This window comes from the organism of the source record quoted next, unplaced genomic scaffold (assembly GCF_019419815.1).
Source record: "Pyrus x bretschneideri cultivar Hongxiangsu unplaced genomic scaffold, Pyrus_bretschneideri_v1 Contig28, whole genome shotgun sequence".
NCBI classification, from domain to species: Eukaryota; Viridiplantae; Streptophyta; class Magnoliopsida; order Rosales; family Rosaceae; genus Pyrus; species Pyrus x bretschneideri.
In genome coordinates, this window is record NW_025999590.1 from 1080951 (window position 1) to 1098434 (window position 17484).

The 17484-nt window shown below is 35.9% G+C and overlaps 1 protein-coding gene across 1 annotated transcript; it reads right to left on the bottom strand.

The window, feature by feature from the left end:
• Positions 1 to 5518: 5518 nt before the first annotated feature.
• On the bottom strand, positions 5519 to 6974 carry LOC103927483 (transcription factor MYB1). Its single transcript, XM_009336408.2, has 3 exons — positions 6695 to 6974; positions 6393 to 6522; positions 5519 to 6145 (listed from the first exon to the last, which is right to left on the bottom strand). Exons 1-3 carry the CDS (start codon positions 6825 to 6827, stop codon positions 5677 to 5679), a joined length of 732 nt encoding a protein of 243 aa, XP_009334683.2. The 5' UTR covers positions 6828 to 6974; the 3' UTR covers positions 5519 to 5676.
• Between the last annotated feature and the right edge of the window lie 10510 nt (positions 6975 to 17484).

Below are 17484 nucleotides of genomic sequence, written 5' to 3' on the forward strand. Positions count from 1 at the left end.
CCATAATTGGAATGTAATACACTATATGTCAACTTCAATTCTTAAAATCCAAATAAAAAAAGATAAATCAAATTCTAATCTTAGCAATTATGGAGAAATTCTTTCAAGTGCTCGGTATTCAAGCATGTACTCTTTATGTCATACAATAAGTGAAAGAACACGAAAATATGTTATTTCCTCTACTTGTATTATGACATATGGAGTATCGCTTTATCCGGCTCTTGAAAACCAGGTCCAAATTTTTTATTCAACTTTTTAATTTTTCTCTGCAATTTAAGTTCAAATTCCAACTTATTTTATAGGGTAAATCTTAGTTTACTATTATCAAGTTTCGTGGTTTTCAACATTTAGTAGATGAAGTTTTTTTCATCCCAGAGTCATACCTAAAGTGTTAATTTTTGGGACAGTCTCATACATCCGTCAGTCTGGCTGTTAAGTCTCTCGTTAACTGATGACTTGGCGTCCATGTGAACAATGACTGGGCGTCACGTGTCATTAAGGGGTACACATGGAAATTTAAAAAAAAATAATTAACAAAAAATTAAATAAATAACACTTTTCTTCTCTTCCTGACCCTCTTCCACTCCCTCTCATATCCACCCTTTCTTCTTGTTCTTTGGATTCCCTCACCTGCATTCTCACAAGCACTTCCTCTAACTCAGTAAATCTGTCCGCTCACATCCACCTTTTATTCTGTTTTTGCAGCGATGGTTGCAGAGCCTTGGATTTTGAAGATGGGTAACCAAGTAAGCTCCAATCTCAAGCACGGTATTCTTTCTTCTTCAACCTTCGAAGAAAACATCACTTTCCAAATCCCAACTAGCTGCCAAAATCCAGAAGCAGACCGTCGACATTCTCTACTTCGAGGTTGCCAATGTCATGTCCAAGATCGTCCACCTCCATGAGTCCCTCACCGACTTCGAGATCTGAAGCTCAAAAACGAGATCTTCACGTTTAGGAAGAAGATTGCAAGAAATGGAGAGGTAGTTCAACCTTTTCTATCCTCTCAGGATCTCACTTGGAATTGGGGGTTAGGGATTTGAGGTTTTGACTTCTGGCAGACTTGACGGTGGTGGGGGGAAATCAAGTTGTTGGGTGTGATCTTTATGTTTGTGAAAATGCAGGTGAGGGAATTCAAAGAACAAGGGAAAATAAATAATTGCAGAAGAGAGAAAAAGGGACGGGGAGAGAGGAAGCAATTATCCCGACCTTTTTCTATTTTTTTAATTTTTTAATTTTTTAAGTTTTTTAATTTTGAATTTTGAAATTTTGGTTTTTTTATTATTTTTAATTTCCACATGGACCCCCTTAATGACACGTAGCGTCCAGTCATTGTTCACATGGGCGCCACATCATCAGTTAATGGAAGACTTAACAGCCAAACTAACGGATGTATGAGATTGTCCTAAAATTAACACTTTAGGTATGACTCTGAGCAATAACGGAGCTAGGAATTATTTGGTGGGTGGGCTAAACTAAAATTATTACTAGGAGATCAAATGGTTAAATTTTTTTGTTACTTACGTAAAGTTACACAATGACAAACTTGAAAGCAATAATTTAAAGTAAGAAATTTAACTATGAATAAAGCTAGTTTCAACTAGATTTAACAAAGAAAACATTTGAAGTTGCAACTTATAGTAGAAAGAAACATACATCATCAATCTTGTCATAACAACTTAACAAATAAAAGAAATAGTACCTATTCAAGTTGTGCCCTTCGATCCTTAATGGAATTGAAATCTTTTGTTATTTCTTCTGAATCAATCTTTTCAACAAGCTCTTTTTCAATGTACACAGCCATTGAATCTGCTAGAAATTCACTCTCCATCTTGTTGCGACATCTTGTTTTAATAAGATTCATTGCTGAAAAAGCTCGTTCAATAGTTGTTGTAGAAACGGGAAAAGTCAATACAAGTCAAATTAACCTATCAATCAAATAGTACCTTTTAGGCCTCTTTATTTCAACTAATCCCCAACATAATTCCAAAGTAGTAGACATTTTTTGAAAGATAGGATGATGCGGTACCTCTGATTCATAGATTTTCAACTCACATCTCAACGTAAGTAGCTCTTTTTTTGTGAAATCCATAGGATAAAAATTCTCTGCAAGCTTGCAAATGTGATCAATGTTGAACGCCTTAAAAGCTTATCTTGGTTCTAAAGCTAAACTGAGAATAAGAAGTTCCATTGCCTCCTCACTAAACCTATTATTTAGCTTTGCCAGCTGAAAATCTATTGCATTATTGAAGATATCAACGTGATAATGATGCTCAAATGTAATATGATTTGTTTGCTGACAAGAACGACTAGTTCCTATTTTGTATTGAGCAGTCATATTGGGCATATTAATGTCATGTTTTTTTGCAGAATAAACTCACTTTATCAATAAAGGTAGCCCAACCATCCAATCGCAACTTATGAAGGACATCTTTTGTAGTAGTGACTAGGTTCATAGCATTCAGAATGTCTTGTGACTTATTTTGCAGTTCGCGACAAAGGATATCAGTGATTCCCATGATTTCTTGCAATATATGCAAGATGAAAGTAAATTCAAAAGATCTGATTGCATTATAAGCACCAGTAGCTTCCCCACACAAAGAGTTTATAGCAGATCTATCATTCTTTATGTTCTCAAGTACTATACAAGACGCGTCGTACATATGTATCAAGTCACACACTGAATCATAATGAGAACCCTAACGAGTAGCTCCAGGTCGATGTATAATACCGATTTGATTAGCTCATCTTCCCATCTCAAGTTCACCAGCACCCACCAACTCTTTAATGTTCACTGTGTGTGCAACCTGCAGCTGAGTATGACGTTTTGAAGAAGTAGTAATAACATTCACAATTGAACCTAATGCTGAAAAGAATAATCAGATAACAACTACTTCTTTTGATGCTGCAACTAATGCCAATTGCAGTTGATGAGCAAAACAATGCACATAATAAGCAGATGAACACTCTTTGATAAATAAAGATTGTAGCCCATTCCATTGACCTCGCATATTACTTGCACCATCGTACCATGACCTCGTAACTTCAAGGACTTTTTTTTATCTCCTTGTGAAGTGTTGGTGCAGTAGTGTCTTCAACCCACACAATATCTAAAAATCCGTTCTCGTAGAAAACCATCATTATCAACAAATCTTAAAATAATGGCCATTTGCTCTCCGTGGGCAATATCATGTGCTTCATCAACAAGAACACAAAAAACACCATCCCCGACTTCTTCACGAATTTTTCTTTGTACTATGTTGGTGAGAATGTTCAAAACCTTCTTTTGGATCATGGGTGACAAATATTTGGCATTTTTTGGTGCATTTTCTAGAACACCTGCAGCAACCTTATCATTAAACTTGGCTGTATGCTTTACCAATTCAATAAAATTCCCATGATTTTTCGAACCCACTAATTCATCATGTCCTCTAAAAGGGCATGCTTGAAATGTAAGCCATCGAACACACTCAACTATAGCCTTGAGTCGCAACCGATTCTTCAAAATTTCTTCTTTTGATTGTCTATTAATAACCTTGTCAACATGCTGAGATGGATTCATCAATTCCTCTACACGTGAAACACAAGTATTATGTAATGAAGATGGACCTCCAATATGAGAAAGAAATATACAATTCTTTCCATCGTTAACTCTTTTCCAATTGTTAAACCCATTAACAGTTAATGCCGGATGACTTGTTGGACCAGTCCCAAAAAGAAAGCATGGGAAACAATATACTCTATCTGTTGTCAGAGAATATCCTAACCATGGAAATTGTGAAAACCAAGAATATTGAAATCGACGATTTTGTGATCCAAACCGAGACCTAGGATACTCAAGAAGTTTCGGTCGGTAAGGCCCAGCTTTGATATAAGCACGTCGAACTTCATCTTGTTGATTAATAGGATGCTCATGTATTTGAATCTGTTTTCCCGGGTCTCGTTCCAATTCCAAAGAAGCACCATCAAAAACTTTTTCTTGAGGTTCAATTATATTAGATGTCTAGTGAGAATCAGGAGGCTGCTCAGTTGATATTGGTGCGTTATCATTAGATGCAAAAGGTATATATCACTCTCTAATTTATCACCATCATCTCTCTTTTTAAAAAATGAATCAATAGTTCTTAACCTGTTCATTAAATGTTAACCTAACAAATTGAACAATAATAACGCAAGTTTATATAATAAACTATATTTCTAAGAAATCCATCAGACTATCAGAAAAAATATATTAAACTTGAAATTGAATTTTTAAAGTACGAATTCTTAAAATTAAAGCAATAACCAAATAAAATCATCAAGAAATAAGAATAAAGTGGTTAAAAACTTACCTATTGATAAGAAAAATCAACAAGTTTTCTCACTTGTATTGTATGCTTGGTTTCTATGAACTGCAGTGCAGAGACAAGAGGTCGAGACGGGCCAAATGCTTTTTTTGAAAGTCAGAAAGTGAAAGAGGATCATTGTGTTGTACCCCAAAAGTTGAAATAAAATAATAAACTAGTCTACTCCTATGAAACCTAAATTAATAAAATATTAAATTTACTTTTTAAAACCAGATGAGATGACTACTCTACTCCTAAACTAATCACTATACTACTCCCTAGAAACTAATCAAATAAAAAAACTTAATGAGACGTGACTGCCTGTGTGTGTGTACGATTTGAAATATAATAATAATAAATTTTGATATTGATTAAAGTAAATAATTTATTTAATATTTATTAACTCTTACTTTTTCTAAAAGTAGTCTTATTGTTCAGAAATTTTACTTATTAGGTAGGCTATAACAATTAAAATTAATAAAATAATCTAAATTATCAGTATTTTTAACCTTAAACAACTAATACTCTCCCTATGCTAGAGCCCACCCTAGCCCTGTTACTAGCTCCGCCGTTGACTCTGAGACGAAAAAAACTTGATATACTAAATGTTAAAAACTACGAAACTTGAGGGTAGTAAACTGAGATTTACCGTATTTTATATCTCAGCCTAGCATTTTCATAACAGCTCAGCCCAGCCCGGAAGAAAAAAGTTTGTTCCACAAACTCAAACATAGTGCACATAAGTATCGACAAGTCAATGGGGTTAGAGAGGAGAACTGAATACCAATGCTATATCAATGAAACATATGGTCAAGCCCTTTTGTACTTAAGATTTTATCAATATTTTTTTATACAAATGATATTTAGAATAATGAGACATTTGAGCACAAATATAACTTCTAATACAAGAATAATACTCTTAGTTACTCGACCAACAAGTGTTTTGCCTTTTAAATTCTAACTTTCTAAAGCACATAGCACAAGCTGGACACAAAACCCTTAGCGATATTGAAGGATTGGAGGATTCAAGCATGAAACTTGGAATGCAAAAACAAATATATTAAACTATTTGAGCTACAAGTTATATTGAAGAATTGGAGCATGAAACTCGGGATGCAAAGAAATATATTCTTAAAGACTTAAAACTTCAAACTCCTTGCATTTTTCATTTTCTAAAGCGCATAGCACAAGTCTGAAACAAAACCCTAGGGTACTAATTTATTCAGTGCAATATATTACACAGGATTTCGACAATGCCATTAGGCAAATACATATTTGTTATTTAGTACATAATCATCCATTATTCCTCTAAGTCAGTGAAATTAAGCAGCCATGCATCTAAGATCCATCGTCAGAATCCATAGCCAGATTCTCCTTCAAGTAACACCTCATTACTCATGACATCACACATCCTAAACCCAAACACATTGCTCAGCTTTGTAAAGTCAGTATCCAGAAACTCAGAGAGGCTCATCTCCCTCGTGTGGAAGTCTTCCATCAAAATATTTTCCCAGCAGCTGGAACGATCTTCTTCCCTCGACTTTGATGCTGATAGTAATGACCCACTACTTGTTTCAGACTCTTCTGCCATGATGTCAGTTAAATTACAAAGCATTGAGGACCCCAATGCAAAATTATTATTGCAACTGGGGTCATTTTCTAAGTGCACTTCAACTTTTGACTGTTGTACTGTGTCTGCGATCTCAGTGGAGGTGGAGGGTCTACATGATAATATATGTTTCTTACATAAATTACTGTGCCAGTAATTCTCGATTTCATCTTTTGTTCGCCCTGGAATTCTCCCTGCTATTAGAGACCATCTGCACCAATCACAAAGTTTAACCCTAATTAAATTAGTAAAAGAAAGAAGAAGAAGAAAAAAAATTTGTCGAAATGATCAATTTTTAAATTCCAATTCATGAAGTTGTCAGTTTTTTAGTATGTCGTTGATAATTAAATTTGATCAATTCAACAATTGAGATTTATTTATTTATTTATTTGTTAATTTAACCAATTTCAAAATATAAAAAAAAATTGTGAGTTGAACCAATTAGGACAAGACAAGACCTGTTGCCTAAGAGTTTGTGGAGTCTGATGATGAGGTCTTCTTCATCTTTTGTAATGTCGCCTCCCTTGATGCTTGGTCTCAGATAATTCAGCCACCGAAGCCTACAACTCTTCCCACATCTCTTCAGCCCTGCATTGTGTTTTTGATTTCAACAAAATAAATTAACGGATCATAGAAATAAAGGATTACGATCAGAATGATAATTTAGAGTCATAGCCCGGGCATGAGTTCAAATCTCACAAACGGAAACAGTTGTTGATACAACATAGAGATGAAAGACATCGTCGACTCGGATATTCACCTGCTTGTTTTGGAACATTGCTCCATTGTCCTTCACCGTGTGCTTGGATGTAATCTGCAAGCATTTTGTCTTCAAGAGCAGTCCATGGTCCTCTCTTCACTCCTTCCTTGGAACAACAAGGATTTCTTCCCATAACTGGGGAGCTAGCTACCACTGCTGGAACTGCTTACCCCCTCCGGTCCCTTTCTCTGTTTTTTGCAACTCCTTTAGTCTTTAGCGATAATCACAGATTTATTTCCTATTGTGTGGGGGCAGCTGCGTCGTGTTGTGTTCTTTCTTATAGGCAGAGAGTCTAAGAATTATTTTTATAAATTTGTATATCATTATTTCCAACCATATCAATTGTTTACACATTGTCAGAGACCACCTATTCAATATTTTTCAAAATTCAGTATAATTTTATGTATATAATTGGAATCTTAATCAGTGTCATCATGTACACTTACAGTGATTGGTGGAGAAACCGAATGAGGATCCTCTCTAGATCCTTTTTGTGAGGATCATAAGAATTCTCAAATCGTATCTATCCATCATAATACATCGTGTAATTAGAAATCATTTTAAATTAAATATGAATAGTATCTGACGAAAACTGACTGCATAATATACGATGAATGGACACGATTTGAAGATCCTCAAGACCTCATAAAGAGGATCCGGAGAGGATCCTCCTGGGAGAGATCTAAATTAAATCTCATAATGATCCACCTGTTTGTTGGAACCACATATACTAATTACCAATACCTGCTCTTAGTAAAAAAAATTTAGCGTAATTGTTATACTGTTGCCATCTAGTACTACGGTTTAATGGTATTCCTCTTCACTTATAAGCGAAATGTCTTAGGCTCAATTCTTGCCAAAGGCGAAGTTGAACTACAATATTATGGCAAGCCCATTGTAAGGCTTAGCTCACTCCCCCACCTCATTAGTGTAGATACTATGCCAAAGGCAAAATAGCTCGCTCTTCCATCCCATTAGTGTAGATACTACTCCAAAGGAAAAATTGAACCACATTATTATGATAAACTCATTGTAAGATTTAGCTCGCTCTCCCACCTCATTAGTGTAGATACTATAGTTTGTTAAAAAAAAAAATATCTGTTATACTATTATATTTTTTATTTTAGACTTTTTAGCCAAGATAGTCTCTGAGAGATTGACATAACTTCTTACTTTGATATATGAGATTTGAAATTAATAAAATTGGTTTCTATATTTGTTCACTATCAATCATTTTGATCATTTTATGAAATATCTTCATTAAATAAGGATAAAATGACAACAACAAAAAAAACCTCAATTTTAGAAAACCTCAACCACAATGCATTTAGTATATCAATAAATTTCTTTCGTAGATTTTTTATAAAATAAAAAATTTGTGGTTGAGGTTGAGGTTGCATGTGCTCTAAAGAACCAAAGAGACCTTACCTCTAATAATTATTGACTGTAGTCTGTAGAGATTAAGTGGGGGCTTTGTTTTATATTAATCATGGGTCATGTGATCATGGACAGGACAATTGATCATGTTGGATTAATATTATATTGTCTATAAAGTTTAAGACAAGGTCTTCAAATTCTTCCACATCCAAGATTCAACAACCATTCCAATTTCCAAATATTTTTTTCCTGGGCCTTTTACAAACTAACTTTCCCAGCAGGGGCTTGGAAATTTGAAAGTTTGTTGCCCTTTTCCCTCTACAATATTGATTTAGTTATTTACCCTTTCCTCTCGTGTGAACCAACAAAGGAAAAGGCACCAATAATTGAATAATTTGTCCAAGTACAACGGCCAAATCGAATATATTACAATTAGGGTCAAATCTGTCCTCATCACAGGCATCCCCTTTGTGGAAGAGGACCTTTCCGGATTCATTTTGTGAGAATCTTTGAGATTCTTATATTTTAACCGTTAATCATATATTGTGTGATCAGTTTTCGTCATATATATATGTTTAATTTTGAATTAAAAAAATCAAATAATTTATGACCGCACGATACATGAGAAATGACTAAGATGAATCCCTACAAAGTAAACTCGGATGGGATCCAATTCCTCCCCTTCGCATTATTTTAATTTTCAATCCTCGTCATCATCACTAACTATGCAATGTGTATGAATTTTGCTTTTGATCAATGGAATAATAAAAATAAGATATATCTTGAGTTTCTAGAATTTTATTTATTTATTTTAATACAACGATATTGGGTATAGAGAAGTTGGGATTGGGATAAGTCAACTACACAATAGGTCAACACTAATTTATTATTGAACTTGCAATTCATATGAATTAAACCTAAAACTTCATAGTTACATATAGAAAAAATAGTACTAGACTATTCTACCAGTGACATTAATTTCTGGTTGTTTAATGAACGTGGACTATACCCATAAGATAAATAGAGGAGTCCAATTTATTGCACCGCCAGCTCTAAGGGTGTGCAAAATACTCCATCGCATAGGGCCTCTGATTCAGAAGGACCCCTAAGCTTTTTTTTTCAAGAAGAGTAAGGTGTACGTCCCTTCTCCTCCTTCTCCCCCACCACCCCCCCCCCCCCCCAAAAAAACTCTCTTCTTTTTTCTTGTAATTTTGGTTTTTCCTGCTTTATGAGGGTTAATATTTATGTTCTCTCCTAACTAGATGTAACTTCTTTTTTTTTCCATATCAATAAATTTTCCTTGTACCATCAAAGTTCTCTAAAAAAAATAAAAATAAAAATAAAAATGTGTACATATATTAAATGTGCACATTAATACCAAAGTTCTCTTCCAACAGTATTGACTGGGTTCAACTCGTTATGGTTATGCTTTGCTGATTTGCACAGGACCCCTAATGCTGAGGGCCGGCTCTAATTTATTGGTCACATTAATTATTACGTTCCCCCATTTTTTCTACTACATTTTGATCATTGCAGTACGGCCATAACTATTTACTATGCTCAGCTACCAATCTGCATTGTTTCTGCAATTTTTTGTTTGACCGAAATGATTGCAATTCGATCGATCGATTCGACCCCATTCACAACAAAAGAACGAGCTGCAGTTGTCGCTTGGCACTTACCTCTTGTATCAAATATAGGTTCTTTCACATTTGCAGCTAGCTAATACGCATGAAACAGAAAAGATGGATGTAATTTGCATATTTCATACGTTACTAACTCACCATGTAAGAACCCTAAAATCACTTTGAAGTTGCAAGGGGTTCAAACGTACACAATTAATATTGGTGAATTATGTGGTCTTTATCATCAAGTACTAACTTTTATTGATGATGGAGAAATAAGTGTAACGATTATATTGCAGTGTACACGTTAAATCTTAATTATTGTCCATAGTCCATACCGGTTAATTAAGGCATGATTTTTGGCCATTACATGAAGATGGTGTAGGGTTGATGCGTATTCTTCTATTTTATTGTAGGCTTAAATGTCAAAATGATTCATGTGTTATAGTCATATGGCCAATTTAGTCCCTGTATTTTCGATTTGGCTAATTTAGTTCTTGTGTTTGTCTCTGTTAGCCAATTAAGGACATTTCATTCAATCTATGTTAAAAATTCACAAGAAAATTCATAAGAGATATAATTACCCTTTTTCTTTACAAAAAAAAATGCAAATAAATGAGAAATAACACATATAAGAGATAAAACTTTCAATCTGAAAAATGATTAAGGTTGTGACATAGAAAAGAGAGGGGGTAGTGTTAGGGAGAAGGGTAGGGAAGTTGGGAGGAGAACAATTTTTCTTTTTATTTTTTATTTGGGTAAATATTAGTTTACTACCCTCAAGTTTCGTGGTTTTCAACATTTAGTACATGAAGTTTTTTTCGTCCCTGAGTCATACTTAAAGTCTTAATTTTGGGACAGTCTCATACATCCGTTAGTCTGGCTGTTAAGTCTCCCGTTAACTGATAATGTGGCGCCCACGTGGACAATGACTGGGCGCCACATGTCATAAAAATATAAAATATTAAAATAATTAGTTAAAAAAAGTATTTTTTTAAAAAAAATCCCCACAACCCACTTCTTCTTCCCCACCCGACACCCTCCATCCCTTTGATGTGAAAATTAACTTGACACACAAATTAAACCCTATTTGTGACAATTGTAGTAGATATGTAAGTAGGGATCATTCTAGACCGCGGATTAACTAGGGATGCTAATCAACACATTTAAAACTTAAAAACACTAATTTAGACTCTATAGACTCAAAACTAACTTAAAACACTTAAACCAGCAACAAACACTCAAAAAGACTCAATTCTGGACCCAACAAGTGATTTTGACGAAAATAAGACTCAACTTGACTCAAAAGACTAAAAGAAAACAAATTTTGACTCAAATAACAAGACTAAATGAAAGGGGGATTGTTTTTGACGAATTTAAAACTTAAAACAAAAACTTTGTAGAAAATACTCCAAAATTTGATGTGAAATAAATGGGTGAAAGGCTAGTTAGAGGGTCCTTCTCCACACATGACAAAGCAAAGTAATGAAATAAACACTTAGAATTCACTTTTGAATGCAGAAATCAACTTTGAACACCAAAGAACGATTCACACAAAACTTAGGGTCAAATTCAAACTTTTGGACCCTTTCTTCAACAATCAACACTTGTGAGTTCATTCTCACTTATTTTCAACTCTTTTTCCTTCTTCTTTTTCTTCTTTTTCACGTTTTTTTTTCTTTTCCCGGTGCCCTAATCTTTTTCTTTGGCACACCAACCATACAACTTCATGGATTCCCAACGAAAATCCCTTCCCCCACACTTGTTTTTTCACAAATTGTAGATCAAAAGGAATTCCCTCTAAGTCATGTTGTCCTATCCTTTAAGAACAAGGGTATGGATAGTCCTAATCTAGGCTAGGTAAGGATTATGTGGGCTAACAAAGACAATAGGCTAACAAAGGCTCAAAGGGGTTAACATACAATACATATGCAAAGGGTAAGGCTTTTTGGCTCCGGTTTTAACTAAACAACTTCATCTTGTTTTATGTTATGCACTCAATTTTATGCTTTGAATGAAATGGGCATGAATTCTAGTATTTGGAACTATAGTGATGAAATGCATTCTAAGTAGTAACCAAGCAAAGAATGATGAGATCATGCAACGACTTTAGAAATCAAGATTTATAACTCTCCAAAGAATGTTTAGGCTCAAATCTCTCAGGGTTGTAGCGTTAGTTTGAGTTCCTTCCGTCAAGCATGTTACAAAAACTGATTTTTTTCCTTTTTGTGATTTCATGTGAATTCGTAAATGTCAACTATAACTAAGCATAAACCAAAGAGTATATCAAACTTTCATCCATGTTTGTAACTTTCTTTAATAGTCATGCAATTAAAAACCAAATCCTCATCATTGTGTTGGAAGGTATCCTAAGACAAAAACGACTCTAAAAACAACTCTTTTTGGGTTTTTAAAACACTTTTTTTCGATTTTTTATTTCAAATTTTCGGATTTTCTGTTTTAGACACATAAAAATACTTCAAAACACACTAAAAACACTTAAAAATAGTGAATAACAACTTAGAAGTGATAGGTGATAAAATCCCACGAATTTTCATGAAAAACACTTTATTTACCCCCCCCCCCAACTTAAACCAAACATTGTCCTCAGTGTTTTAAGCATAGACTCACAAACAAACAACCAAATAAAACAACTAACAAACATGACAATCATGGCAAAGTGAAAGCAATAAAGAGTAAGGTTTAGGAACGCAAATCTGGTTAGGGAGTGTTGGAGATTCCTAGGCCTTGTTTATTTGCATGCATGGGTTGCCTCCCAAGAAGTGCTTGCTTTAACGTCTTCCAGCTGGACGATCCTTCCTCTTAACCTTCATTTGGGCCCACGGCATGGAAGCTTGCACCATCCACGACATGTTATTCAAAGTTCTCATAGTATGGCTCAATGAATGGGAAGGGATAGTGATCCCCCCTGATTGTGGTGTTTTGGTTCCTATAGTCCATGTAAATGCTCCCACCACCTTGAAATCAATTTGGAACCTGCACCAAAGAAGGTAACAACCTATTAGTTGAAATGGGAATTGAAATTGGGATTGGGGACTTGCTAGGATGTTGTGGCAATGCCCTTAGGGTAGCCACTATCTCGCCAATTTTATCACTAGGCACGGCCATATTGGGTGTTGGCATAGGGTTGTATTTATAGGCTAATTTATGCACAATTTCTGAAGGAAAAGGATTGCACAATCCAATGGGAAAAGGGTTAAGTCTTTATAGAAACCAAAAGGGAAAGGGATAGGGAATTTTCGCCAGAAATTAAGGGCTTCTAGAAACTAGGTATTTTTTTGGCAGAATTTAGACTTCTAGAAGGGATAAAGGGTAGATTTCTGGACCTAAATGGATAAGGACTCATGATATAGGTGTAGAGGAAGGATTGCAACTCCTAAACTACAAGGAATGGTCCACATGCGGCAAACAAATGGATAAGGCTTCTAGAAACTGAAATAGGTGTTTAAATGTGTAATTAATCTTCTCTAATTAGCTAGATTTAAGTCCTAACCTGATTTAGATAGGATAGGATAATGTTAGAGTTAGGAAAGGATAAAGTTGGTTAGGATAGGATAAGATAAGGTTGGACAAGGTTCCTTATTTCTTTGCTATTTCCTTATCTTCTTTGCATTAGGACTTCATCCACCAGATTTGTAGCATTTCCTAACCCTTCTTGACTTCAATTTCGTCCATCCTCTTTGCTCCATAGTTAAGCTATCCAATTCATGCCCAAAACTGCTTCATTTAGCTTCAAAATGCTCTTTCTTGCTCCTTTTGCCATTAGGATCTAAAAACATACGAAAATAGCTTAAAAGACTAAAATAAATAGTAATTAACTCACTAAATGCAAGGAAACAACATAACTAAGTAGCATAAATATGCTCCTATCACCCCTGCACCCCCTCCATCCTCTCCATCCCCTCCACCCCTTTCGTCTTCTCCACTCGAGCACCCCATTCTCCTATCCCCCATAATCCACCCAAGCTCAAGTGTTGAAACGCCATCAAGAACATCAACTACGACGCCTCTACCTCCTCCCTTTCTTCTTATTCTCCTTTCTACTGCTCCTCACACAGCTCATCCTCACACGGCTGTCAGTCCCCTCTCTCTGACCAAACCAGCTTTCGCGTCAAAGGCATTGATGGAGAATTCGACCTCATCTGCCGTAGCCTTGGCCTTTTCGGCCCTGAAGACTTTGCCATCACAATCATAGTGTGGGAGGCCCAACATGCCCGCATGACCCCTCGCTCTCGCCTCCACGATCAAAATCATCATCATCCTCAGTTGCAGACAGAGCAAACATTGACGTTTTGGAGAAGAAGTCCAAAGCTAGGGTTAGGCAGCTCGAGAGTGAAATTAAGGCTTCTAATTTGGAAGAATTTGGGGGAAATGTGAAAAATGGCAGTGCTGGTGGAGGAATTAAAGGTCCCCGCCTGCCTCCGGTTGTATGGAAATCTTTTTCCCCCTGGAGGACCACAATGGTGTAAATTCACCCACCTCTGGAGGACCACAGTGGATTCTAGGTTTTTTTTTGTTTTTTCCACCCTCGCCTCTGTCCATGAGGTCCTCATACATGCACAGGAAGTGATTGAGTGGTGCTACGCGTGACAGCGTGCTCGAATGGTCGGCGATGACGACGAGTCAAGGGGATGGGGTGTTCGGCAGGACGAGAGAGATGGCTTCGCTATGGTGCAGGAGTACGGAGACAGTGCGGGTGTCCAGGCAGGTGTTGATGTTGTTAAGGATACTGTCGGACATGGGCACGGCGAAGTGGAGCACGTACATGGCGAGGATGTTTGGGGAGAGGGTATGCAGAGGAGAGAAAAGATGTTTGGGGAGAGGGAGCCCAGAAACGGGCTTTTAAAAAAAAAAATTTAATATTTATGTGAGCCCATATTGACACGTGGCGCTCAGTTATTATACACGTGGGTGCCACGTCATCAGTTAATAGAAATTCTAATGGAAAACTTAACGGATGTATGAAACTGTCCCAAAATTAAGACTTGAGGTATGGCTCTGGGATGAAAAAAAACTTAATGTACCAAATGTTGAAAACCAAGAAACTTGAGGGTAGTCAACTGATATTTACTCTTTTTATTTTATTTCATATTTAAATATTTCAAATCAAATAAATAATTTTATAAATAAGTTTATAGTAGTTTATAAATTTTTTCACAAAAATTAGATGAAAATGTCCTTAATTGGATAACAGAAACAAACACAAGGACCAAATTGGCCAAATTTAAAATACAGGGACTAAATCGACCCAATGACTAAAATATAGGGACCATTCTAACATTTAAGCCTTTATTGTAAACTATGATGCAAAAAGTTCGAGCAAAATTTTTTTATAAAAATAGTAGGGTTAAAAATTTTATTTTAACTACAAAAAGTTGTGAAAGGAGTTAAAAGTTTCGAGCCAAAAAAAAATCACACGGAGAGAAGGCTGGAGCGGCGCATGTGAAGATATCAAAAGTTGGTCCAGCATTATGGCGCCATTTGCCTCCATTATATCCTATTCTCGGTTAGAAATTGGTAGCACGGTGAACAGAGATCTGATCCAGTTCTAAGAACCCTTTCTTCTTTTTGGCAACTTGTTCTTAGATTAATCCACCAAAACACCACAATAGTAATTAATTAATATAAACATGTTTTACTGAAGAAAGTGTCCTATGACCAACTCCAAGGTAGGTTTAGTGAAAGATAAACAAAAGTTTGGAACCCCTAAATTTGGTTTTGAACTCCTTCGGATATATTTATTGGACCGTTGGTTCTAAGTTAGCGTATCATTTTATTCGGAGATTAAAAGTACGGTGTTGCCTCATATGTTACATGGGAGAAAAAACTTAATTTGTCATCAATGTGTGGTGAGATACCTCTTATATTCGTTAAGGATGATGCTCGTTTGGATGTTTCTAGGACGAGAAAGTCTCATGAGAGTAATTAAAAGGCTAAGTTTGAATCAGATCCTCCAAAGATGGTCATGAGTTAATTGATGCTGAGAAAGTGAATGGTGAAAAAATTTCACCACCCATCCCCTGAGCTAATATATCAAGTCATCTGATGGTACTTCTGAGGAGAGGATGTACTTCCTCTTATGAATTACATCCGTAATCGATCAACCTCAAAGCAATAAATCTGTTGCACTGCTTCAAAAGGCTGATTGTCCATCTGAGTATGGTCCACAGATGCACAGGGATTACAATATGATGATGCCACTCTTCCCACCGCAATCTATATCTTATCGAGATTCCCTAATTACCCAACCAAACCAACATGCTCAGTTCTCTCTAGCTACCACCAAATTCCCCTTTAGAACTTTGAAAATATAGCTATTTTAGAGACCACGTATTTTAATATAACGTACCTTTTCCAACTCTTATCAAAATAACCAAAGTTGATGTCCAAAGACTAAACTGTCCTAAAACTAGAACTCCCTCTTCTCCTCTAAACTCCAGTTTTTCTCCTTTCTAAACCCCTCATCTCCATTTCAATTATTGAATTTTACTATTTGAAGTCTCGAATGCCTCTCCCAGACTCGCACCTCAATGACTACTTTATTACTTCTAGGGTAGTAATCATGAAACTCATCATAAGGTGGACCACCTTAACTGCAGGGTTTGTGCCTTTGTGGTAAGAAAAAGTGGCACTCGCTTGGGCCAAGTGCTTGGTGTGTTGATCTCTTGGTTTAATTGCTTTTGGGTTGAGATAACAACGCAGTGCAGTGATGCCCGGACCCTGGTGTTTCGACAATAGGGATGAGGTTCAAAGTAAAAAAAATCACAATGTTGGGTGGAAGAGAGACTTTTAGTGCTCTTTAAAATGGACATATTCCAAATTTCCCATTCCCCTGGACATCCTTAACCCCCACCACCTCCACGATCACTGTATAATTTTAAATGCAGCTGCAGGAACTACCGCACGCGGTGGTTCTTCACAATTTCAATCAAGACAACGGCGCTCCCTCTGGTAATATGTTTAAACACTTTTCCACATCCCCATCAAAAGTTCTGAACACTTGTAATTCAAAATCCCCATGAAAATTTGTGAATTGATAGCACACTACCCCTGTCCAACTAAAAACTTTAAAGCTCATGACAGACCCACGCCCCAAAATTTGTGAGAGAGAGGAATTGTGCCGTTGTGGGTGGTGGGGGTGGGACTTGAGGTCTACGCCAGAGATCAGGTGGAGTGGATAAAACGAGAGATTTTTTCATGTGCCGGTACACCATACCTTATTAATTTTAATTTATTTAATCTTAATTTTCTTGCTTTTTGGATGAATTTGGAATTTAGTGTATCAAGTTGGGTTAATTTTAAGTTTTGGTGCCAATAAAGGCACCCTATTCGTATTCTTAATCTAATTTTTCAAAATGTACATGATCGACTAGTCTGCATGGCGGAAAGAAAAAACTTTAATTGTCGAAGATAATAATTAATTGAATGCTTTAAATTCACCCCCACAAAAAAAAAATAAAAAAATAAATTATATTAAACCCTAGTTGGCTAAACTAATCAAATGTAGGTGGTGGGTGAGGTGGCCAGGGATCTGCTGGGACCTGAAACGAAAGAAGAAGCTAGAGCGACTGAGTTAACTTAGAAGTCTCAAACAAAGTGTGAACGGATTGAAAGTTAGCTAGATGAGGAGGACAACCTATGAAACTAAGATCGTAGGAAACTCACACACTTTTTTTTATTTTTTTTTATGTCGAGACAATTATTTTATTTTCAACCAAAAAGAAAGTTATTTTCTTATTGATCTCGAGAAAGTTTTATGCATACTAA